The sequence below is a fragment of the Haliaeetus albicilla genome, chromosome 24, assembly GCF_947461875.1.
Source record: "Haliaeetus albicilla chromosome 24, bHalAlb1.1, whole genome shotgun sequence".
NCBI lineage: Eukaryota > Metazoa > Chordata > Aves > Accipitriformes > Accipitridae > Haliaeetus > Haliaeetus albicilla.
The window spans coordinates 20,947,271-20,969,924 of record NC_091506.1 but is presented as its reverse complement, the minus strand read 5'-3'; the positions used below and the strand labels follow the sequence as shown (position 1 = coordinate 20,969,924).

The following is a 22,654-nucleotide window of genomic DNA, read 5'->3' as shown; positions in this document are numbered from 1 at the left end:
GCATCCGCGCGGGCCCAGGGGGGCTGGAGCTTCTGCTGCTCTCGAGCGCTGGGGAGCCGCAGGAGGACCCCGCTGGCAGCTGGCTGGCGGTGCTGGGGCTGCTGGTCTCGGGTGCTGGGGAGCTGTGGGACGGCCCCGGCGCCGCCTGGCTGGGGGTGCTGGTCTCAGCACTTGGTGCTGGCGCACAGCTCCTGTCACGGCGTCTTCTGGGCCGGCTGTAAGGGTGTTGGGCCCGGCGTTGCAAGCGGGAGATGTTTCGCACACAGTCGGGCCCAGGGGGGCTGGAGCGGCTGCTGCCCTCAAGCACTGCGGAGCCTTGGGACGGCCCTGATGCCGCATTGCCGGGGCTGCTGGTCTGCGGTGCCAGGGAGCCGTGGGGTGGCCCGAATGCCGCCTGCCTCCCAGTGCTGGGGCTGCTGGTTTCTGGTGGTGGGGAGCTGCAGGAGGACCCCGCTGTCAGCTGGCTGGTGGTGCTGGGGCTGCTGGTCTCGGGTGCCGGGGAGCTGTGGGACGGCCCCGGCGCCGCCTGGCCGGGGGTGCTGGTCTCAGCACTTGGTGCTGGCGCACGGCTTCTGTCACGGTGTCTTCTGGGCCGGCTGTAGGGGTGTTGGACCCGGCGTTGCAAGCGGGAGCAGTCTCGCATCCGCACGGGCCCAGGAGGGCTGGAGCTTCTGCTGCTCTCGAGCGCTGGGGAGCTGCAGGAGGACCCCGCTGTCAGCTGGCTGGCGGTGCTGGGGCTGCTGGTCTCGGGTGCCGGGGAGCTGTGGGACGGCCCCGGCGCCGCCTGGCTGGGGGTGCTGGTCTCAGCACTTGGTGCTGGCGCACGGCTCCTGTCATGGCATCTTCCGGGCCGGCTGTAGGGACGTTGGGCCCGGCGTTGCAAGCGGGAGCAGTCTCGCATCCGCACGGGCCCAGGGGGGCTGGAGCAGCTGCTGCCCTGAAGTGGCGGGGAGCCACAGGACCACGATGCTGCCTGGCTGGCGGTGCTGGCGCTGCTGGTCTCCGGTTCCGGAGACCTGAGCGATTGCCCCGATCCTGCCTGGCTGGCAGTGCTGGGGCTGCTGGTCTCCGACGGTGGGGAGCCGCAGGAGGACCCTGATGGCAGCTGGCTGGTGGTGCTGGGGCTGCTGGTCTCCGGTTCCGGAGACCTGAGCGATTGCCGCGATCCTGCCTGGCTGGCAGTGCTGGGGCCGGCGAGCTCCGAGCTGGCACTGGAGGCTGTAAGGGAAGCAGGAAGGTCAAGGGCTCGGCCCCCAGGCCCGGGGCAGGATAGGCCAGAGCGGTGCCCCCAGCCCTCCTAGAGCAGAGAGGCTCTGCCAGGCCCACCCTGGGCTCCCGCTGCCAGGCCTTGCCTGGCCCCTGGCCCCAGCCCAGGGGCAGCCGGGTGCTTTGCCTCTTACCGGTGCCCAGGCCAGCACACGCGTCGCACTCCCAGCTGGCCGTGCTGCTCCTCAAGTCGGAGCAGCGTCTGTGGGTGCCCTCGGCAGCGCAGGAGCAGCACAGGAGCAGTTGCCAGGGCCTGGGGAAGCAAACGTGCTCATGGCTGTGAGGACAAAGTGACCGCAGCACGGGATTGTCCGGCCGAGCTCTCGGTCTCGGTCCTTGCGCCTCGAGCCCTTGGCGAGACAGGGTTCCCGTACAGAGCCCCGGGGTGCAGCTTTGGCAACTTACCCCTCTTGCTCTGCCTGCTCCCTGCCTCCGGGACAAAGGCACTCCCTGGCATCGCAGCGGCTGTGCCTCTCGCCTAGTTCTGCGTATGCACGCCTGTTCTCCCATGATGGCAGTCTGATGGAGAAAGGAAAACGGATGAGCCCCTGCTGCCCCGGCATAAGGGAGATGCAAGGCGTCCCTGCTCGCCCCCCCCCGCCCTGTTTCCAGCTCCTCCGTGAAGCTGAAGCCCAGACTCGCGGGACAGCGGAGGGCCAGGAAGGACAGCCCCTGGGGCGGCACAGCGCTTGCAGCCTCCTGTCTTGTGAGCCGGCCAGAAGGACACCAACCTGAAGGGGATTCGGATCCCCATGGTGAGCATTTCCGAGTGAAAGTGCTCCGTATCTCTACAGAGTGGGCACTGGAAGCAAATGCCGGCGCACATAGCCTGTCCCTGCAGGAGGAGAAACGTAAGCGGCACAAGTGAGGCCCTGGTGCTGCCGAGCGCCTGCCGTGCCCCGGGGGTGAGCAAATCCCGGGGGCGAGGGGACGGCTCCTACCTGGATGCAGCCCCTGTGGAACCAGGCGTGTTTGCACGCTGGGCACACCATGGTGCCGTAGGACTTTCTCTCCTCCACAAGGTCCAGGCAGATGAGGCAGATGGTGTTCTCCTCCGGAGCCGCCTCCACTGCCTGCTCTGGGCGGTGCTCCCAGCAGAAGGCCCTGGGGGCAAGAGGAAAGGGATGGGCGAGGTGAGAAGCGCTGGCTCCTTCCCCGGGTGGCGGCAAGGAGGGGAGACGAGGTGTGAAGGAGCCCCAGATCTTGTCTGGCTGTGGCTATGCCTGAGACTGGCTGTTCTGAAATGTCACTGCGGGTTCCTTCCCTGTTTGGCTGATGCTGGCAGGAAGAGGATTGAAAGCAAGCAGCCTCCCCTGTGGGGGCCAGCTGCCCTTACCTGTAGAGCCGAAAGAATTGGGTGACGCATCCACCCTCCACGGCACAGGGGAGATGGAAGCTGCGGTGGCAGCCTGTTTCCTGGCAGGAGATGGCGGCCCCGCTCTCGCCACAGACGAAGCAGTGCTGGAAAGAGCAGAGCAGCCCCCATCAGCGGCAGCCCCAGGGCCGCCGCGGCCAGCCCCATGCCTCCGGGCAGGGCGCAGGATGTGGCCGCTGCTGGGTCACACCCCGCAGATGCGCCTGTCGGACGAGGCTCCTGTGCTGGAGCCTCTGTGGAGCTGCTGGGAGCAAGACTCCTGCCCCAGAGCCGGCCGGAAGGGCTGGGATTTCTTTCTCGGATCCAGGCTAGGGTCCCGCAAACCTCTCCCGGCACAGATCTCCCCGGTCTTGTCAGGTGCTCACCTTCTGCGCTGCCTGCGCGATTGTACATCGAATATCCTCGGGGAGAAATCCCATGAGTCCTGCTTCCCTGCCCCCTCGCTGAAAAAGCCCGCTGGCAAAAAGCTGCAGCAGAGAAAAGAGGAGGAGCTGCTGAGGAGAGCGTGGCAGGGACTGCCTGTCGGCAAGCTGGAGGGAGCCCCGGCGTAACTCACCAGGCAAAACACGTGGGCACAGAGCCCTCGCTTCTCCAGTTTGGCCCCGCAGAGAGCCGGGTCAGCCTCTGCCCGGCGACACAGCAGGCATGCTGGAGGGGAGAGAGCAAACGCCACTGGGAATGAGCACCTCTGCGGGGCCGGGGGAAGCGTCCCTGAGGGATTGCCCCCAAGGGCCTGCTCTGCCCCTGCCGAGCTGGCTGACGGGCAGGGCTGGAGGCCTTGGAGAGGAAGGGGGCATTGCAGGCACGGGGGTCCCAGCAGGTGCCCACTGCCCAGCCTGGGCCCCGCTGGCTGAGGACAGGAGGGGCCCTGCCCCGGGGTGGTCGGGGAGCTCCTGCCTCCCCCTGCCACCGCTCTCGGCCCCACGCCGGCCGCCCCGACAAGCCCTCTGCTACGCCGCGGGAGGGCTACTTTGCTCTCACCCTGCTCCATCGAGTCGGGGGCCTTCTGCTTCCTTGCGGACATGGCGCACGTCAACGGTGAGCGTTTGGAGAGTCCCTGTCCCAGCAGCGCCGGGCGTCTCCTCCAAATGCTCCTCTGCTGACTCTGAGGGAGAAGCGGGGCGCGGGCGAGGGAGAAGCCAGAGGCGGGTGAGCTTGCAGCACAGGCCCAGCGCCCCGAGGCCTGGGGCCCCCCTCCTCCCTCGGCAGCCCCGCACCAGCCCCGTCCCTCCCCTGCCCTCTCCTCACCTCACCAGGTCGCACTGACGGGCGGCCTGTGCCCAGCGCTCCTTTTTGTGGGCTTGCCCCCGCGGGTCACAGTGGCCGCTGTGACATCAGCACCGCTGGCCCGCGTGCGCCCCGACTACGGGCAGGGACGCCCTCGGCCACCTGCCGCCCGCTCTGAGGCGGCCACCGCCTCACAGGGGTGGCTGCGAAGTGCCGAGGCGGGGGCCCGAGCCCTCGGCACCCACGTCACCGGGGCGTCACCGGGGCGGCTGAGGGAGCTGGGGCTGTTTAGTCTAGAGAAGAGGAGGCTGAGGGGAGACCTTGTCGCTCTCTACAGCTACCTGAAGGGGGGTTGTAGTGAGGTGGGTGCTGGTCTCTTCTGTCAGGTGGCCGGAGATAGGACGAGAGGCAATGGCCTCAAGTTGCGGCAAGGGAGATTTCGGTTAGATAGGCGCGTGATTTTGGGGGGCGAGCAGTGAGGGCCTGTCACGACCCAGACTGGACAGACCAGGGAGTCGTGTTTAATTTGAAATTCTCTCGGGCTAAATTAAGGCGAAGCAACACCAAACGATCGGTTAAAGATTTTATTCATGACAGAAGCCAACTGAACTGGGGAGGCGTGGTAGTAGGTGGCAGGGTTTCTCACAACAGGAACTGGCATAAGACTACTTCTGTAAACCGTGTAACCATATACGTCAATTGAGGGAATAAGGAGATCCCTGCCGTTGAGTCAGGAGGTTCAGAGCAGACCCCCTTGCTTTCCAGACTCCTCCTCAGAGAAGGGTCTAGGGGCGGCTGCATCTACTCTTAGTCTCAGACTTGGTCAACGGTTTCTATCTTGAAACGGATGAGGTGTAGGGACTTTGGCAAAGGAAAAGGAAAGAGAGAAGAAGACAGAGAGAGAAAAAGGAAGAGAGAAAGATTTCACCGGTCCTGGGTCTGTCCAGCGTTGGTTCAGTCAGCCGAGGTGTCTGGTCAGCCGAGGGGTCCAGTCCTGGTGGGCTTGTCCGGTGGACAAGTTTCCTCTTGTCCTATCGCAAGTTACTTGATGGAAGAGACCAGCACCCACCTCACTACAACCTCCTTTCAGGTAGTTGTAGAGAGCGATAAGGTCTCCCCTCAGCCTCCTTTTCTCCAGACTAAACAGCCCCAGCTCCCTCAGCCGCTCCTCGTAAGACTTGTGCTCCAGGCCCCTCACCAGCTTGGTTGCCCTTCTCTGGACACGCTCCAGCATCTCCATGTCTTTCCTGTAGTGAGGGGCCCAAAACTGAACACAGGACTCGAGGTGCGGCCTCACCAGTGCCGAGTACAGGGGAACAATCACCTCCCTGCTCATGCTGACCACACTATTTCTGATACAAGCCAGGATGCCGTTGGCCTTCTTGGCCACCTGGGCACACTGCTGGCTCGTATTCAGCCGGCTGTCAACCAGCAGCCCCAGGTCTTCTTCTGCCGGACAGCTTTCCAGCCACTCTTCCCCAAGCCTGTAGCGCTGCGTGGGGTTGTTGTGACCAAAGCGCAGGACCCGGCACTTGGCCTCGTTGAACCTCGTACAATTGGCCTCGGCCCATCGATCCAGCCTGTCCAGATCTCTCTGTAGAGCCTTCCTACCCTCAGGCAGACCAACCCTCCCTCCCAACTCGGTGTCGTCGGCAAACTTGCTGAGGGTGCACTCCATCCCCTCATGCAGATCGTTGATAAAGATATTAAACAGAAGCGGCCGCAGTACTGAGCCCTGGGGAACACCACATGCGACCCACATTTTCTCCTGCCTCCAGGGTTTGTCAGCTTTCTGTCAGCCACAGCTTTGCCGGATTCCCACTCGAGGTGACTGGAGGCAGTTTTGCTCCTGCCCCACTTGGCTTATGTAGTTTTGGGCTGTCCCCACTCGGGACATCTGGTATAACCCCTTGTTCCCACTCAAAACATAGCCCCGTGCCAGCTACCGTGAAGAAAATTAACTCTATCCCGGCCCAAACCAGCACCCTTCCCCTGTAAAAGAGAGGGGTTTGATGCCAGGGCAAACGACAATTTGCCGACTTGGCAGAGTACGGGTGCCCTGAGATGTCTCAGGAGAGGCAGGCTGGGCTAAAGCTTCTCTCCTCCTCCTCCTCCTCTCCGGGTTCTGTGGTCTAGCGGAGCAGCTGGGGCTTTGCCGCAAGGACACCCTGGGTCCCGGTCTGCTGTCCTGCAGGCAGCAGCACAAGCCAGGAATGACACTGTCTGCTCAGCACGCTCTGGGTGTTCTCCGTGGGAAGGACAGCATGGGACTGGGCTTGTTGTTCCAGCTTTATTAAAAAAAAATAATTTGTTAAAATACAGCTGTTTTCCAGAGGAGGATTTCACTTCTTCAGGGCTCAGCAGGGGCCAGCAGCACAGTGACTGCAGGCTCCATCCTGATCTTGGCATCTCTCTTATCGGGATGAAGATGGCCTCCGCTGCGAGAGTCCTGACCGAGAGTTCAGGGTCTTTTGCCAAGGGCAGAAGGGCTGCAAGAGAAGGAAGCAGAGCAGACATGACCCCCCCCCTGCCTGCAGAGACCCCCAGGAGTCCCCTCCAGACCATGGCACCCTGCCCAGGCCCCGTCCCCTGCCCCACCAGCCCCTCCTCGCCGTCGCAGGTCTCCCGCAGCTTCTGCCTGCTCAGGTTCCTCGGGTGCCATGCGGCAAGACCTTGCTGCCAATGCGGTGGTGGGGACTGGGGCCAGGCTGGCAGAAAAGGGACCCTGGGGACTGTGGCCCACCGATGAACCTGATGGCCACCTCTGGCAAGGTGGCTTGAGTGTCCCACAGGTACGGCAGGCTCTGCCAGAGGTCTTCTTCCACCCTCTTCTTGTCGTGCACTAACTAGAGAGAGCACAAGGGCGCAGGGACTGGTACGGACCCTCCCAAGTTGGCCGGACCAGTACCTCCTCCCAGTACCCCCTTCCCCCTGGCGACTCCTGTCTCCCAGCCAGAGCTGGGAGAGGTTCAGACAGCCGCAGGCAGTGGGGGCCCGGGCATGCTGAGACCCCCTCTTTCATATTGCTAGGGCCCATATGAGTCAGCATTTCCAAAGGGCCGTTTTTAAAGCCTGAAACCAAGGATTTTGGCCCTAAAACGGGGCTTTGGACCCTACAGCTGGGTCTTTGGATGCTCATTATATGCCTCGGACATTAAGGAAATGAGGCTTTGAGCCCTAAGTGAGGAGTTTGTACCTTAAAATGAGGGTTGGCACCCTACAATTGAAGTCTTTCAATCCTCGAATCAAAGCTTTGGACCCTAAGCCTGAGGCTTTGAGCCCTACAAGTGGGCTTTGGACCCTCCAAATGAGGGTTTGGACAGTCCAGATGCAGCTTGCACCCTAAAAATGCTTGTCTGGATCCTAAAAAAGAGGCTTTGGACCCTGAAAATGAGACTATGCAAACTAACCCTGAGCTTCTGCACCCTAAAAGTGAAGGTTTTGGAAACTAAAATGAGGCTTTGGAAGGCAAAACTAAGAGTTTGGAAAGTAAAAATAAGGGTTTGGACTGTATAAATTTGGATTTAGACTCTACAAATGAGGCTGTGGTCCTTCCAGATCAGACTTTGGGGCTTAAAAATGATGCTCTGGGCCCTTAAAATGAGTCTCTGAACCTTAAAGATGGAGCTTGGAACTAATAAATTAGGTTTTGTCCTCCATATATGTGGGCCTGGACCTTAAAAATGACTGTTTGCACCCCCAGAATTTAAATTTATGCTTTTTGCCCTAACATTGAGGCTTGCATTATAAAAATAAGGGTTGACACTTGAAAAACTCAGGGTTGAATTTTAAAAATGATGCTTTGTAACGCACAAAATCGTACTTGTTCACTGTAGCTATCTCCATGGCAGGTTAAATTTCTCGCCGTCTATTCTGTGTTTTAGTTTCCTTCTCAGGCAAACCATGGTGACAAACAGTACCCAAAAGGCTCTGGTGCTTCCAGACAGTGGCTTGATGGCTTGCGTAACCTACCTGTAGCCCCATCCCACGGAACGTAGGAATGGTGTTACAAGTAAATAAGGTAGCGTCCTGCTTTAGGAAGAAAGTGTGTTGGACTTGAAAGCCTTGGGTAGGACAGGAGGAGCATGTCTTCTTGGGTCAGTGATGAGCGTTGGCATGTACTGTGTGATCTAGAGTTGATGTCTGTCGCCACTTGAGCTCTAGAATTACTCTGAGACCCAGGAAGCTCCGGTTTCCTTAGGCTGTGACCTAAGGGAGTCGAGATAAAGACAGTTTAACAAGTGCAGGGAATAAAAAAGGAAGCCAACTGATGTGACAGCAACCACCGACCACCTCTCACCAGCAGGCAGATGCCCAGCCATCTTGGTGCAATGGCTGCCTTGGAAAGACTCCCCCAGTCCCGGTTTTCTTGCTGAGCGTGACACTACGTGGTGTGGATCCGTGGTACCCCTTCGGTCAGCTCGGGGCAGCTGTCTCTGCTGTGTCCCCTCCCAGCCAGCTCGCTGGGGCAGCAGAGTGAGAAACAGAGAAGACCTTGGTTCTGCATAAGCACTGCTCAGCAGTAGCTAAACATCGGTGTGCTGTCAATGCTGAAAACAGCACCGTGCAGGGTGCGATGACAGAAAAATTACCTGTATCCCAGCCAGGCCCGGTACAGAAACCCTTCTGTGCCCGCTCACGATTCTTATTCCTGTGAGAAACCCATGAAAAATAGGGCATTTGACTTATCGGGGAGAAATGTGAACACACTCCCGATCTCTGGCTGGCATCTCGCTTTACTTGCATGACCTAGAAGGTACGCGCAAGTCTACGCGGTTTCTTCGGCACCTTGGGAAAGGGCTCTCTTGCCTCGATTTCCAGGGAGAAACTCCCCAAAGCGGCACCACAGAGGTATTCCTAAACCTCGCTAACTGAGAGCCCCCAGCAGCAAATTCTGCTGACTAACACCGGGCCCGACTCACCCTCCCTAGGAGGAAAACCGTAGATTAAGGGACGCCTGGAAAATAGGACACGAAAAAGAAGTTCCAGGTGTTCAAAGCTACATTCACATTATTAGGTCAGCCCAACAGTATAAGAACACAAGGCTGCCAGATTAAACACAGAAATCACATCAGTTTTTCCCTCGTTGCGTGTTTCTGCCGTGCAGACCTCATCAAGGTCTGGCCCTGCCAGCTGGACGTCCCCAGCTCCCCGTCAGCCGTATGATGCAACAGCCCATACGACAGGCGCCCGGAGCTCTATGACGTCACTGGGCGTCTCCGTGACGAGCCGAGGCCTCTCCCCAAGGCCACCTGGCAGCCGAGACCACAACCTCTCCTGCGCGATCGCTGCCTGCCCTCGCTCTTGCCGTGCTCTGCGACCGAGAGCTGCAGCGGCCGACAAGCTCATCTGCACCCAGTCCGATGGCGAAGATAGAGAAAGGTGAAGCGTTGCTGCTCCTCCCGGGGAGGTTTCATGCCGGGTCTCCGCCAGGGAAGCCCCTCGGCAACTCTCCTGCTCTTATAGTAGGCTCGGTAGCTGCCTCCGATGTGGACGGAGCCTGGGTGGGCACCTGGAGACCTCATCGCCCACGCGGCCCCATCATGGCCCAGTTCACCAGCCCGGGACCCAAGTACTCAATCCCCGGGACAACAGGTAAAACCACTGTCGCAAGCGGGGTGCACCACATCCGCTGCCTCCAGGGGACAAGCAGCCACGGCTCCGTTCCCCCTTGCTCCAAGCCTCCATGCTCTCAGCTGCAGCAAGGACGCAGGCGGGCCAGAGGAAGGCTCAGGCTGCTCCGGGGAAAGCCCGGGAAAAGAGCTGCCGGACTCTGCTGAGCACAGAGGTGGCCGTAGCAGCACAGGAGGAAGCTTCTTCTCTGTCTTTGCTCCGAACTTGCTGCTCCCACCTCATCCTTTGCTTCTTCTCTTCTTCTTCTTCTCCTCTGCTCTCTTCTCCTCTTCTTCTCCTCCTTCTTCATCTTCTCCTATTCTACTTCATCTTCTCTTCCTATTCTTCTCCCCCATTTTCATCTTCTCTTCTTCTCCTTCAACACCACCTTCTCCTTCACCACCTTCTTCTCCTTCACTTTCTTCTTCTCCTCCCCCATAATAGCAGTAAGGTTTCAATTTCTTTCCCACTGGGCTGCGGGAAAGCAAAACGTGACAGAGGCGATCTTTACATTTCCTTTAAGTTAGCGTAGCAACGGTTTGGGGATTTAATACTTCATAACAATTGCATTTTGGTGGTATTCTGATTAATCGCACAGTGCCTACACTGTTCTTGCCGGAAGTCATTGTACCATTGTATTGGCCTGCCGGTATCATTCTTGGAGGACAAAAACCACACAGGAAGGGAAATTCTTGTGGCCGGCAACTCCAGCTACTCCACTTAGAAACTAGCTTTAAATATGGAGTTGCAGGCAGGTGTCCTTTCACAGGCTTTTCTTCCTAGGTTACCTGGTTCACAATCCCACCAAAACCAAAGCCCCTGCGTACACTTTCCAAAGGGCCAAAGCTCCCGGCACAGACAGTTGCTCTCCGGGCCCTCGGTACTACGTCCAGCCCTCCATCACCAGGAACGGGAAGTACGTGGCTCCGGCACAGCACATGGGCGGACTTCCCAAGATAACGACCGAGGTCACCCCTGGACCAAGTGAGTACCGTTTCTCCAGCACTTCTTCCAGGCGACACAAGCAGCACCGCCTGCCTTTTTGCCCTGTGCTACCGGGGCACAAAACCATCAGCTCGCGTCCCGAAGGAGCTTCAGAGGTTTCCAGGCAGAAGGCAAACGTGGCTGAGCACCTCCTCCTGACCTTTCCTCTTTGGCTTGAGGAAGAGAGCCCAGCTTCCCTGCTTTTCTCTGCTTCTCCCTAGGTGACTACTCCACCGACAAGGCCAACCAACACCTCTACAAATGCGCGCCGGCGCCGTCCATGGCCTTCCGGCACAAGGCCATCAAAACCAATGAAACTCCAGGTAAGGGAACTCGGGGAAATACACACGCTTGCAGCCCAGCCCGCGTGTCCTCCAGGGAAAACCTGCCGGGCAGCTTTTTTGACAGGCCTAGCGAAAAGCCTACACAGCAGGGCGCAAGAGTCTCTTGACGAGCTTGCTTGACGTCCCGGAGCACCAGCTTCTCCCATCCCACAAAAGAACCGGCAACTCGGGCTTGGAGCTGCCGACACACGCCACGTGTGACAAAAGACGGAGGCGTTGGGAGAGGGGCGAGACATCCTTCAAGCTCCTCGCAGCAGGCTTGGCAGGCTGCTTCTCTCCCACCCAGGCGCTGCTCCTCTCCCTGCCGGACTCACACACGCTCTCTTCCCATTCCCCTTCCAGGTCCTGGCACCTACACCCTGCCCAGGCTGGTGGGACCCAACACAGCCTACACCCACGCCAGCCCCTGCTACTCCATGAAAGGGAAGAGTAAGCACAACGGCTTTGCTGAAGACCTCGCCAAGGTGAGCTACGCTTCTCTGCTGTCTCGCAGCTGCTCTCCTCAGGGCCGGAGGGCTCTGACTCCTGCTGCAGCCTCTCTTCACGCCCACTTCCCTGCACCAGCAGCAAAACCCAAGGAGCCATGGGTCCCGTGGCTCTCCTGCTGCCAACAGCAACGCCGACACCCGCAGTCCCTCGCTTTCCAACACTAACAGTTTTGGTGGGGCAAAACTCATCGGCAGTAATGGGAATCTCCCTCTCCTCTGCGAAATCTGCCTCTGCAGGGGAACAGGAGGGGCCCTTGTTCCAATCGCTCCGTGCCTCTCACGCCACTTCTCTGGCCAGCCAGCTCAACTAGCGCAGCCCGCGTGGGCACCCGGCAAGAATCAACTTTTGTTGTTCTTGTTTGCTGCCTTTTGTACCCAACAACCTCCCTGCCTCTCTTACAGACGCCAGGTCCTGCTGCATTCCCCAAGGTGGAAGTGGACACCTACAGGAAAAGGGCTCCCGTGTACACGATGGGAAGCAAAAGTGGAATTGGAGGTGACAAAACAGTGAAGCCAGGACCGGCAGACTACTGCCTGGGAAAGGTAAGGCAGCCTGCCCAAATCTCCTCCCCTGCTTTGCAACAACCAGCCCTTAAGCATCTCCCCCTTCCAACGGGGCTTCTCAGAACTCCAGACCACCTTACTGGAGCGACAAACCGCAGGACAGCAGGCCTGCTCCCTTGCCTTGGCCCAAAGCCGAGCAGAGTGAGGCCAAAGAACACATCTTTGCCTCTGCACTAGCTCAGGTGCTCAATGGTGACACATGCTCGCACATTACAAGCTCTTCAGGAGGACACACTGCTGCAGAAGGCACAAGCAGAGCCAAGGGCAGACCCTTCTCACGCAGGGGGGATCAGCTGGGAGGGCAGGGGTGTCTAGCAAAGTCTGGCTGGAGCTAGAAGGGCTCTGGACTTGGAGCAAGTGCCAGTGCCAGCTCAGCTCCAGCCATGAGCTTGCCCTGCCAGACGGAGCAGGCACGTCGCTCCATTTTGCGTCAAACACAAGCTCTTTGCTTTGAGCGGCCTCCTGAAGACAATCGAGGGATGGATTTTACCTGCCCCTAAACTCTTTTTTTTTTCTCTTGCCTTTATATGCCTCTCCAAAAAGGGAGAAATGCCAATCAGTAACAGCAGCAGACCCTTAGAAATGTCCTGATCACACAGGAGGTTTCCATCAGGTGTGCCACTGGCACAGGGGGAGTTAGCTGAAAGTGCCCGGGCGCGCACACAGCAATGCACGGCAAACGGCAAATGCACGGCCATCAACTTGTTATGCCAGACGGCCTTCGCCGAAGACAAAAGTCTTCTTGCGAACAAGGCACCACGGTCACCTTTTTTTCTTCTCGCTTTTCCCCTTCCAGGTGACGCTGATCAAGCCCCAGGCCCCTGCTCCCACTTTTGGACTCCGCCATTCCCTCTACACAACCCCTCTACCATCTCTGCAATAAAACGACATACCCCCAAAGGTCTAGTCTGTTCACCTTCAGCTGTGGCGAGAGGGGGTGCGCGAGGGTGAGGACGATGGGCCGTCCCCATTTTGTGTCTATGCCTCAGCCAGACATTGCAAGATGAGGTCGAGGGGAGAGCAGCGAGATCAACAGCGCAAGCAAGGCAGAGGGCTCTGACAGCACCGTTTCACCTGACCGCAGCTAAACGCTGCCCCGTGAAAGCAGTCCGGCCCTTCCCCACACACTCTCACCCCACGGCCGAGTGTCCCGCAGGCACAGGCTTGCCCCCGAGGACACAGCCCACCTCGGCACCCCAATTTCAGTGCACGCGGGCGGCTTCTCTCCAGGGTGCAGCCAGAAACACAGCCGCTCGGCGTGACCTCTCGCCATGGGCTGAATAGCACAGGCGAGTCCCCAGAACGACGACAGTTGGGGAGAAGGAGTCCAACAGACATGATGACGGTTGCGTCCTCCGGGTCACCTTATAAAAGTGCACGTTCTTGCTCAGGGCCCAGGAAAGACTCCTGTGCTGCCCCACTTGCCAATGGCCAGAGGGAGGGGACAACTCAATCATCAATGGAGACAGAGTAAATGGAGCCGATGGAGGAGACAAAAATCGCAGAAGGAGGGGTGGAGGTTAGCGGGAGCACAGAAGACCATGCCTGACTGCAAGGAGGTGTTGGCCACCGTGGCCAGGAAAATGCCGATTCATGGCCCAGCTGCCGGCGGGATCTGGCCCTCGCCAGGGCTGCACGGTGCAGCAGCCTGCAGACGGGCACGTCGTGATGAGACGACGTCGGCGCCGGGAGTCAGCGCTCTGCTTCCATGAGAGAAGCCAAGCAGGAGAGTCGCAGGATGCGGCAGCAGACGACGACGGCTCCGTCCCCTCTGGGGAAGTTGGACAGAAGCCTGCGCAGGCTGGGAGAGCTGCAGCAGGTGTCCGGGGAGAGCAAGTGGCCCGGGAAGAGGGACGCAGCCGGGGTGCGGATCATCAGGGAGAGCAGCAAGAGAGGAACCTGCAGCCCAAGGTGACGGCTGCATCCCAGGAGCACGGCTGTTTGACGCAGCCCATGCCAAGGCATCCTGCCTGCTGGGGGGGTTCATAAGCGTGAGCAATACTCGCTCGCTCCATCAGACTGCACGGCATGGTGATGGTGACACAGCGATGGTGATGGTGACAGTGACACAGTGATGGTGACACGGCGACGGTGATAGTGACACAGTGATGGTGACACGGTGACACAGTAATGGTGACAAGGGGACTGTTGCGTTAAAGCGTAACAAAGTTTGGCAGAAAATAAACCCCCGTGCATTCCAGCTTGTCCTCAGATATCAGAGGGGCTGGGGGCGGCCAGGCTTAGATTCTGAGTGATGCCCAATTCAGCACTCTAAGTCCGGTCACGTTCGATTTATTGAACTATCACGATTACAGATGCACTAATAGTGCACTGTCCTTTCAATTTAGTCACGTTCAGCGAGCTATCACGGCTAGATTTTAATGAATAGTACAGTTTATTAAAGCAACAGGAGTACAGGTTCTTTTGGATTGCCGGTGATACGTACACTGTCTGCAAAGCACGTGCAAATAATAAGGCAGTCGACTACAAGGACACTAAATTATGGAAAAACTCTACAGAGAGTTTCCTGGGGAAGTACTCGGTATAATGAGGGTCCGAATCTCACCCAGTAGGCATCTCATTGGGGGGGTGGAGGGGAGAAGAGATGTTCAGCCCCTCGACTGATCCCAGAAGTCAGCGATGTCCTCCCGACTTGTCTACGATGGTATCTTCCCCAGCATTCCTCCTCTCTTAAGCCCTTTTATACTATTTTCTTATTTTTACGTGGAGCTTGAGTGACTCTAGTCATACATACCTTTATTATGATTGGTGTAAAATCTCCTCGCTTTACTTCTAAAGGTCTATGCTAGAGAAAATTCAGAGCGCATGCTCAGTGAGGGGTGGTTGCACCTTAGAGGCAGGTAGCTTTTGGGACAGAGGTGTGTTTTGCTATTATAATGAGATTATAATGAGCAAAGTTCCATGTCAGTACTCCAGAGCTGGGCACTTACAAATCAGAAGTAAGACAACAGCATTGACAGAACCCCATTGTTTCGCCTCCTTGCTGTAGTGGATTCAATGCAGGAACCTTCCATTCTTGTTCCTATGGTTCCAGTTCCCCATCCCTGCGGTGATTTCGCAGAGCCTGGCCGCGGTGTCTCTGCTCTCCTCCGCCCTCCGTGTTGTTTCTCAGAGTCAGCACACCAAGCTCCCCTCGTGTTGCTGCCATCTAAGGTTGCAGATTATGTTGCTTAGGGAATTATTATGGAACAGATTCCTTGCATATCCACTGTATTCCACCCTGGAGGTTCACCTTCCCTTAAGAGAGGCGGGGGGACATATCAGTAAGTCACCTCCAGCAATTCTTCCACACTGGGCTGGCATTCTTCTGAAGTTCCCTCATTCTCTTGGAATCGTTTCCTTGGTCGTCTTCATTCTGCTCGCATCTGCCAGTTTCAGCTAGTTCTGGGTTAGCAGCATTAGCTTTATCAAAAAGTGGACTCTCGCTCAGCTCTTGCAGCCTGAGGCTTCAACTCCTTTAGCTTCTAGTGCTAAGCCAGGCTATTCACCCTAACAATTCCCAGCACAGGTAACGGCAAGCTCTGCCGGAGCAACTCGGAGAGAACGGGGATGACTGCTCCCCAGGACAAGAAGGGAAATCCATCTCCTCTCTCCCCAGCTGCACCAGCTCTCTGCTGGCGTCATAATGCACTGTCCTGGTTTCAGCTGGGATGTAGTTAACTGTCTTCCTAGTAGCTGGTACAGTGCTACGTTTTGAGTTCAGTATGTGAAGAATGTTGATAACACTGATGTTTTCAGTTGTTGCTCAGTAGTGTTTAGACTACAGTCAAGGATTTTTCAGCTTCTCATGCCCAGCCAGGGCACCTGACCCAAACTGGCCAACAGTGTATTCCATACCATGTGACGTCCCATCTAGTTTAGGAACTGGGAAGTGGGGGGGGCAGGGATTCGCCGCTTGGGGACTGGCTGGGTGTCGGTTGGCGGGTGGTGAGCAATTGCCCTGTGCATCATTTGTACATTTCAATCCGTTTATTACTACTGTTGTCATTTTATTAGTGTTATCATTATCATTATTAGTCTCTTCTTTTCTGTTCTATTAAATCGTTCTTATCTCAACCCAGGAGTTTTACTTCTTTTCCTGATTTTCTCCCCCATCCCACTGGATGGGGGGGGAGTGAGTGAGCGGCTGCGTGGTGCTTAGTTGCTGGCTGGGGTTAAACCACGACATGCACCTTCAAACGATGTGGGCTGATGTCACAGGGGGATGCCCCGCATCCCAGGGAGGTCTCCCCAGCGCTGCTGGCACTTCCCGGCGAGGCTTGGGCGCTGCTGGGCACTGCTCAGGGGCTCCCCACTGCTGCGCTTCGGAGCTGCTCCACAGCCAGGAGCGGGATCGGGAGGCAGCGGGGCTGCGCTGGGGGGACCCCGTTGTGACCGGCAGAGCAGCAGGGGCACGTCGGAGAGGAGTTCTGGGCGAGGAGCTGCGAAGAGCATCCCTTTCCCTGAGCGGAGGGCAAGCGGCAGGCGCGATGGAGGGCTGCTGCACCATGGCCATCAGCTTGGAGCTCAGCAGCTTGTTCCCCACGCTCCTGCAGCTCTCCACCAAGGGTAAGGGGTTTGGGAATTCCTTCCCGAGGGGTCGCACCGGGGCTGGCCTCTGGAAAAAGCTGCAGCTGCCGGGCTGTGGGGGTGACTGGACAGGGCTGGGGGCTGCTGCGAGAGCCCTGCCTGGGGGTCCCACTGGACTCGGGGGACGATGTGGCAACCAGGTCCTGGTGCTGCCCGGAGCCCCGAGGCTCCCATGGGAATGGCTCCGTCCCCTTGCGAGGGGGGCCATGCAGGGCCAGCTTTCCCTGGAAGCTGGCCCCTCGTGGGGTTCTGGCTCTGGGATGAAAAGGGCTTCTGCATCCCGGGGGCTGGGGGGGACAGCTACACCTCCCACAAGGCTCTCGCGAGCCGGCTGGAAATGCCTGTGCTGTAAATCAGCCCTTTCCCTTGAACAAAGTCTCCTTTGGGAGAACCTCTCGTCCTCCCCGTGGGACCCCCTTGTGCCACCAGGCTGGCAGATCACATCCTGGGCTCTGGGGTGCCAAGGCTTTCTGGGGGTTAGATGGCCACAGCCCCGGTCCTGAGCCCTTCCCACATCCCCATTTGTACCCCAGCCCTGCCCCGGGAGCAGAGTAAGGCTGGCAGTTGGAAATTGGGGCACAGCCCAGCTCCGCAGCCGTGGCCGCGTTTGCCTGGGCTGTTTGCGGACGCCGGCATCTGTCAACCCCTGGGCGAGGAGCTTGCCCAGAGGCTGTGAGCTGGCTGGCCCGGAGCCCAACACCTCTTTCCTTTGCTTTCCAGAGGTTGTGGCTATTTGGGATGCTGTGTCTGTGTACATCCTGGGACAGCTGAAGCAGGACAAGGTGGGCTGGCGTCTTGGTCCCCCTTTGCCCCGGAGGGCCTGGACCCCGGGAAGCGAGCCCTCCCTGAGCATCGTGGCGGCACACTGAGACAAGCCCATGTGCCCAGAGCTGCTTCTTGGTCAACCAGGAGAGAAACCAAGTCCAGATCTAGTCTGAGAAAGCATTCAGCACACGATAGGGCTTCACCCTTCGCTGTGGTCAGAGCGGAGAGGCCGAGCGGGGAGGCAGGTGATTATGCCGGTGCCATGCCAAGGATAATCCCTGGGAATCAGTCCCAGGGGTATTCCCTCCCTGTGCTGGAATTGCCTGGGATCTTCTCTAGCCAAGGGATGTTAGCGAATATTTTGAGGAGGGCAAGAAAACAAATGGAGAACACGGGCCTTTTCCTAAGCTTTCACTTTTCCCATCTCTGAAGTACTCGCTCATCAGCCTTTTTGTCTTTTTCCTGGGCAGGGTGTCCTGGTCGCAGGACTCGGGACCTTCGCTATGCTCCAAGAGCAATTCCAGGGCAAAGAAGAGGTGTATGTGGTTCGAAGACCCGTCTTCCGACTGGAGCTTGATGTGTTGTGTCTGCAGGAGCTCGCGTTCCCCACAGTAGTTATCCCTGGTAAGAAAGCAGCGGCCACCCTCCGCTTTCCCCCTCCATGTCTGGGGGGGGAATGTGTGCTCTCGGCTCTTTGGGAAGGGCTGGGAGAAGTAGAGAACTGCCTCCAAAGGTCAGGGGGTGGCTTGAGCTCCCCCAAAACTAACTGCTCCCCAAGGGCTGTTTCTGTGAGCACCCTTCCCTCTGGCATTTTGTTTTATGAATCTTATGTGGAAATTTGGCCTGCTGTGACAGTGACCACGTTCCTCCTCCTCGCAGGCAATGTCAAGATCAAGCCGCTGAACTACAAGCGGCTGTCGCAAGCCACCTCCTTCCCACAGCACGTGGTGAAGGACTGCGTGCAAGAGACCGTCCTCTTGTACTCTTCCCAACTGAAGAACGGGCAGCGCCTCTCCTTCGCCTTCAAGGACATTGGTGTTCTGTCCTGCAAAGACGACCTCCTGTGCATGCGGTTCTATTCTGACTGCGTCACAGGGCTGGAGAGGAAGGCCAGCCGGATTGCGCTGCTTCACACTGTAAGTTGCTCGAGGTTTTGAGGGCTGCTTCCGTGTCTTTGGGAAGCCTAAGGAAGGCTGAGCAACCCGGTCGCCGTTGGCCAGCCTGGACGTGGCAGGACAGTCAAACACCTTTCCCCGTGCTTGCCCCCGCTGACTTCTCCATTAGCAAAGAAAGTTTCTTCTGGGTCCTTGCCCTACAAAAAAGCCCAGCGGTGTTATTGCGCGGTCTCAGTGTTGGCTGTGCAGCTTCTCCAGAGCAGAGCAAGGGCTAACGCTGATGGAGGAGGATTTGGCAGAGAGGTTTGGAGAAGTGGCTTGCTTTTGGAGCGGGAGACAGGTCTGCTTCCTTTGGGAGCCAAGAGGAAACTGCCTTGGAAACCTTCTAACAGCTCTGTGTCGCTTTGCAGAGGCTGTGGATGCCAGGGGCAGCTGTCTCCAGTGGAGCGACCGCCTCTCAGGAGATGCAGGCTGCTCCTGCCCACGCGTTCCCGAGGTGAGTGCTTTTCCTCTGCAGCCCTTGACCGGCCAAGCGGGCGGCTTCCCAGCTCCTGCTCAGGAGCACGCGTTGTCAGGGCTTGACATTCGGCATCGAGTCAGGGATCAATTGTGAAGCAACTGGTTTCTGGGTAACTAATGCTGAGCTGGCACTATGCGTGTATTCTCCTGGAGTGACCCGGCATCGTGATCGTGTTTCTCACGCCCAGCCTGTTGTCATTGCCATCAGCGAGAACCAAATGCACATGGTGAGGCAGCGTCGGGCTGGGGGAGATTGCCACTAAAACCTGTGCAGGGCCACAAAGGAAAAGGGATGCGACGCCTCGCACGACAGTCGGGAGGATTAGTGCTGGCAAGCTGCAGAGGGTAGGAGGTCACTGTTCTTCAAGCCTGTGTCATCATTCGCGTTCCAGGTTTCAGTTCCTGGTGATCAGCAGATCGGCATCCAAGGCTTTCTCCGCCTGGCACAAGAAGGTTGCAGAAAAGCACAGCGTCAGAAGAGGTACGGGAAGGGGTCCCTGCTGTCCAGAGCCCGGTTCAAACGCACTCCCCACGGGGCTGCTCTGAAGAGCTTTCTCCTTTCCCAGGTACAGAGGGAAGCCAGGCGCCTGACAAGCTGCTGCAGAGGCGGATGAAGTATTCCCTCCCCGCGCTGCCAAACCAGGGGCCGGGCACCAGGCAGCAAGACACGGAGAAGAAGCCTTCTGCCAGGTGAGACCCTTGTGGGAAGGGATGAAAGGGACCCTTGCGCCCACGTAGGAGAGACGTCCCCTTTGGAGACTCCGGCTGTAGGGACTCGGGAAGGTCCCTAGCACGTGCCCCATGGTTTTTACGAGCTTGTTTGCCCTATCACAGGCCCCTTAGCGGGGAAGGCAGCGGAGGTTGAGCACACCCCACGTTACTTTGCTTGCTCCTACAGCAGACCTGAGGCGCAGTCCTCTCCCATCCATCTGATGGAGCTCAGGAAAGGCCCCCCCCTTGCCATGGGAAACGGTCCGACCTCCACCGCTTCTTCTGCCAGCCTGGGGAGCTTTGATACCAGACGGAGAGCATGGGGCACCCACCTGCCCCACGCTCATGCCGTCTCCTCCTGGTGTCTCTTTGCAGTCTGCTCCCACCATGTCCAGGCAGCTCCCCCAGGACGAAGGAGGCAAGCAGGCAGAAGCCAGCTCCTCCAGCCAGCCCCACCGCTGCGCTCCCGTCTTCTGAAGGCTGCAGGAGAGCGCTGCAGGTACGTGCTCTGCCTTGCTGTAACTAAAGTGCTGTTCGAGACTTGGCAAAAGCCTCTTTGTGCAGAGAGCCGTCCTGAAAGGGTTCCTTGGCGTGCATTCATCGTCACCTCCGTCAGGTCTTCTTCAGGAAAAGGAAGGTGCTGCACACCCTTCCCGCCTGCTGTTGCCCCCGGGTTGTCATGAAACGCTTTTTCTTCTGGCCAGGGGCTATGGAGAACGTACAAGTCCTTTCTAGGTCGTTGACAGTGGAGGTCTTTGGTCACTCCGCTGTGTTTGCCGTGAGTTGAGGAGCCTGGCGTGACTCCACGGCCCCCGATCTGTTAGGGGCAAAGCGCTGCCGACCGACCGGCTGAGGCAAGGGGCACCAACACGGGTCAGACCCGAAGGAAGCCCCGCCGGGAGCTGAGACTAATCCTGCCTGCTGCTGCGATTCTGTCCCCTCCAGGAGGTCTGGAAGCTGTCTGCAGAGTGGGAGCGAGTGAAGACCCGGTGGGAAGAGCGGCGACAGCAAGCAAAGGCAGAATGGGCGGCGTGGGAGGCCTGGTCTGCAGGGGAGGACCGACAACCGCCCCAGGTACGGGGCAGCAATTGACACCGCTGAGAGCAGCAGCGGCCCTCTCTGTCGGGGCGGCAGGTCTCTGGGGGGGTGGGAGCGGGACTGACACGCAGCTGCAGGGCAGGGGTTTGCCCGCTCATCCCCGTGAGGGAGAGATTGGCAGCAGGACCCGAGGGGCAAAAGCAGCCATCAGCCGTGATGACGGGCACGCTGGTGCTGAGCCTCCCGGCTCCCAGGTCCCGCTGCAGGCTCCTTTCGAGAGGTCCTCTGGGAAACGGCACCTCTGTTTGCCGTCTGGTTTGCTGAGAGCGTCTCCTCCTCGGCAGGTGCTCGGCACTGAAGGCATTCGGGCTCCCCACCCTCCAGCCCAGCCCAGGAGAAAGGAGGTCGGCGGGAGGTGGAGGAAGGCTGAAAACCCTCTCCCAGCAGAGGAGATGGCAGCAGCCGCCCAGCTGCAGAGACTCCAGCCTGAGTAAGTGTGCGCTGGCTCCGGCCGCAGCCCGGGGGCACTCGAGTGGCTGTGACCCCGCAGGGATGTCCGCGTCCCCCGTCCCTGCGTCCTGGGGTTGCGTAGGACACCTTCCGATGTCTCCTAACGTGGGGATGACCTGGGTTACCCCCGCAGCTAAGACCCAAAGCTCACCGCAGGGTGAAAGGCTGAGTACATGCGGCACCGGGTGGGTGCAGGGGCTGTGCGAGGGCAGAGGCAGACGGGGTCTCCGGCAGAGGCTGAGGGATGACGTTTCCCTGTTGTTGCAGCCACCTTTCCCCACGAGCGGCCCAGGTCCTCAGAAGGCTGGAGCCGCATCAGGAACGGAGGACCATCTTCAGGCACGTCACTGAGAACAAGCGGCGGAAGCTGGAGCAGCAGAGGCAGCTCCCCTGGTAACTATCTCCAAAGAGGGATGGTGCTTCTCCGGCTGCAAGGCCCGTCCCTCCACCGAGGGCAGCCCTGGGGGAAAGAGGGCATTTCTCTGACACCCCTGGTGAGACAGAAGCAGGTTCTGGAGGCTGCCTTTGGGCTGGACCTCCCTGGCAGCCAAGGGGGCTGCCTGGGCACCTAGAATTGGCTTTCCATGTGGGACGTGAAAGTCCTGGCTGAAGACAGAGGGATCCCTCTGATGGCTGCCTCTCCCCGTTCCAAACCAGAGAGCACGTCCTTCCCTCGCAGAGTCCTGCCCCAAGACACCTTGCCCCGAGGGGGACCCCTGTACGGGACCCCCAAGGTCTCTGCCCCACTTGACTCGGCCCCAGGCTCATCAGTTGCACCTGGGACCTTCTCAGGGCCTTGGGCATCAGGGGCCTCCCCCTCTTCATAGACAACTGGAGGCTTCGTCGCAAGCAGATCCCATCACCGCTGGCCTGAGCGACACCTGCAGGGTTTCTCTGCCACCTCCCTGTCCATAGGGTCACAGGCTTTCTTTCTTCCTCCCTAGCACGCGATGCTGGTACCGCAGCAGAGGAGAAGGTGCCGGAGGCGGCGGCTGTAGCAGTGGCTGTTAGCAAAAAGGGGCTGGGAGGCTTCTCAGCTTCTCAGATCCACCTAAAAATACAAAATAAAGGGCTCTGGGGCTGTTCCCAGCTGGACTGACTGGTCTGTGCCTGGTGATGGTCTAAAGGGGTTACACACCCCCCGTGCGTGATCCCAGAACGGCTCGTAGGGGCAGGAGGGAGTAAAGTCCATGCATACCCCACAGCGCAAACACGTGCAGCCCCTCTCCCGCACATCCCAACACGGAGGTAGCACGATGGAGGAGGCTCTCGCCCCCTTCCCGGGGAAACCAGCACAGCTGGTGCTTCCCTGAAGTGCCCGCACGCTCCCGCACGCAGCATGGAGAACCACTCGCAGGGCCAGAATCTGCGTGGGATTAGAGGGCTGTGACCATGCTGTGACCACGGAGGTGTGGTTGGGTAGATGGCACCGTGGGAGGGCTGCGGTGGAGGGACGCGGGCTCGTCGGGAAGGACCGGCCGGGAAGGCGAGGAGGTGGACTTGCCTCCTGCTTGGGGTGGGACAGGAGCCAGCCTGTGGGTCAGG

General features: G+C 58.8%; 2 protein-coding genes and 1 non-coding gene across 4 annotated transcripts; all 3 read left to right on the top strand.

Annotated features, from left to right (window-relative positions):
* The first annotated feature begins 7,964 nt into the window (after nt 1-7,964).
* Nucleotides 7,965-8,049, top strand: LOC138681860 (small nucleolar RNA SNORD45). Its single transcript, XR_011322060.1, has one exon. It is a non-coding gene; the product is annotated as a small nucleolar RNA SNORD45 (small nucleolar RNA).
* Nucleotides 8,050-8,665: 616 nt separating this feature from the next.
* LOC138681811 (ciliary microtubule associated protein 1A-like) lies at nt 8,666-12,744 on the top strand. Of its 2 annotated transcripts, XM_069769731.1 has the most exons (6): nt 8,666-9,463; nt 10,265-10,465; nt 10,687-10,788; nt 11,152-11,273; nt 11,700-11,840; nt 12,658-12,744. In XM_069769731.1, the coding sequence occupies exons 1-6, from the start codon at nt 9,232-9,234 to the stop codon at nt 12,742-12,744; spliced, it is 885 nt and encodes a 294-aa protein (XP_069625832.1). In that variant the 5' UTR covers nt 8,666-9,231. The 2 variants fall into 2 exon arrangements, with proteins under 2 accessions (XP_069625832.1, XP_069625831.1); XM_069769730.1 differs by lacking the exon at nt 12,658-12,744 and having other exon boundaries at nt 11,700-12,262.
* A 3,316-nt stretch (nt 12,745-16,060) lies between these two features.
* On the top strand, nt 16,061-22,209 carry LOC138681810 (uncharacterized). The gene is made up of 12 exons (XM_069769729.1): nt 16,061-16,430; nt 17,172-17,233; nt 17,687-17,840; nt 18,096-18,352; nt 18,742-18,827; nt 19,243-19,331; nt 19,417-19,540; nt 19,937-20,060; nt 20,507-20,635; nt 20,944-21,089; nt 21,377-21,502; nt 22,054-22,209. Exons 1-12 carry the CDS (start codon nt 16,064-16,066, stop codon nt 22,118-22,120), a joined length of 1,731 nt encoding a protein of 576 aa, XP_069625830.1. The 5' UTR covers nt 16,061-16,063; the 3' UTR covers nt 22,121-22,209.
* Nucleotides 22,210-22,654: the final 445 nt, after the last annotated feature.

Bases quoted from the DNA above. Each gene is read 5' to 3' on its own strand.
- LOC138681811 (XM_069769730.1), top strand. From the start codon at position 9,232: ATGGCGAAGATAGAGAAAGGTGAAGCGTTGCTGCTCCTCCCGGGGAGG. The intron at 10,789-11,151 runs GTAAGGGAACTC...TTCCCCTTCCAG, and splicing joins CAAAACCAATGAAACTCCAG to GTCCTGGCACCTACACCCTG. The intron at 11,274-11,699 runs GTGAGCTACGCT...CCTCTCTTACAG, and splicing joins TTGCTGAAGACCTCGCCAAG to ACGCCAGGTCCTGCTGCATT.
- LOC138681810 (XM_069769729.1), top strand. From the start codon at position 16,064: ATGTGGGCTGATGTCACAGGGGGATGCCCCGCATCCCAGGGAGGTCTC. The intron at 17,234-17,686 runs GTGGGCTGGCGT...TTTCCTGGGCAG, and splicing joins GACAGCTGAAGCAGGACAAG to GGTGTCCTGGTCGCAGGACT. The intron at 18,353-18,741 runs GTAAGTTGCTCG...GTCGCTTTGCAG, and splicing joins GGATTGCGCTGCTTCACACT to AGGCTGTGGATGCCAGGGGC.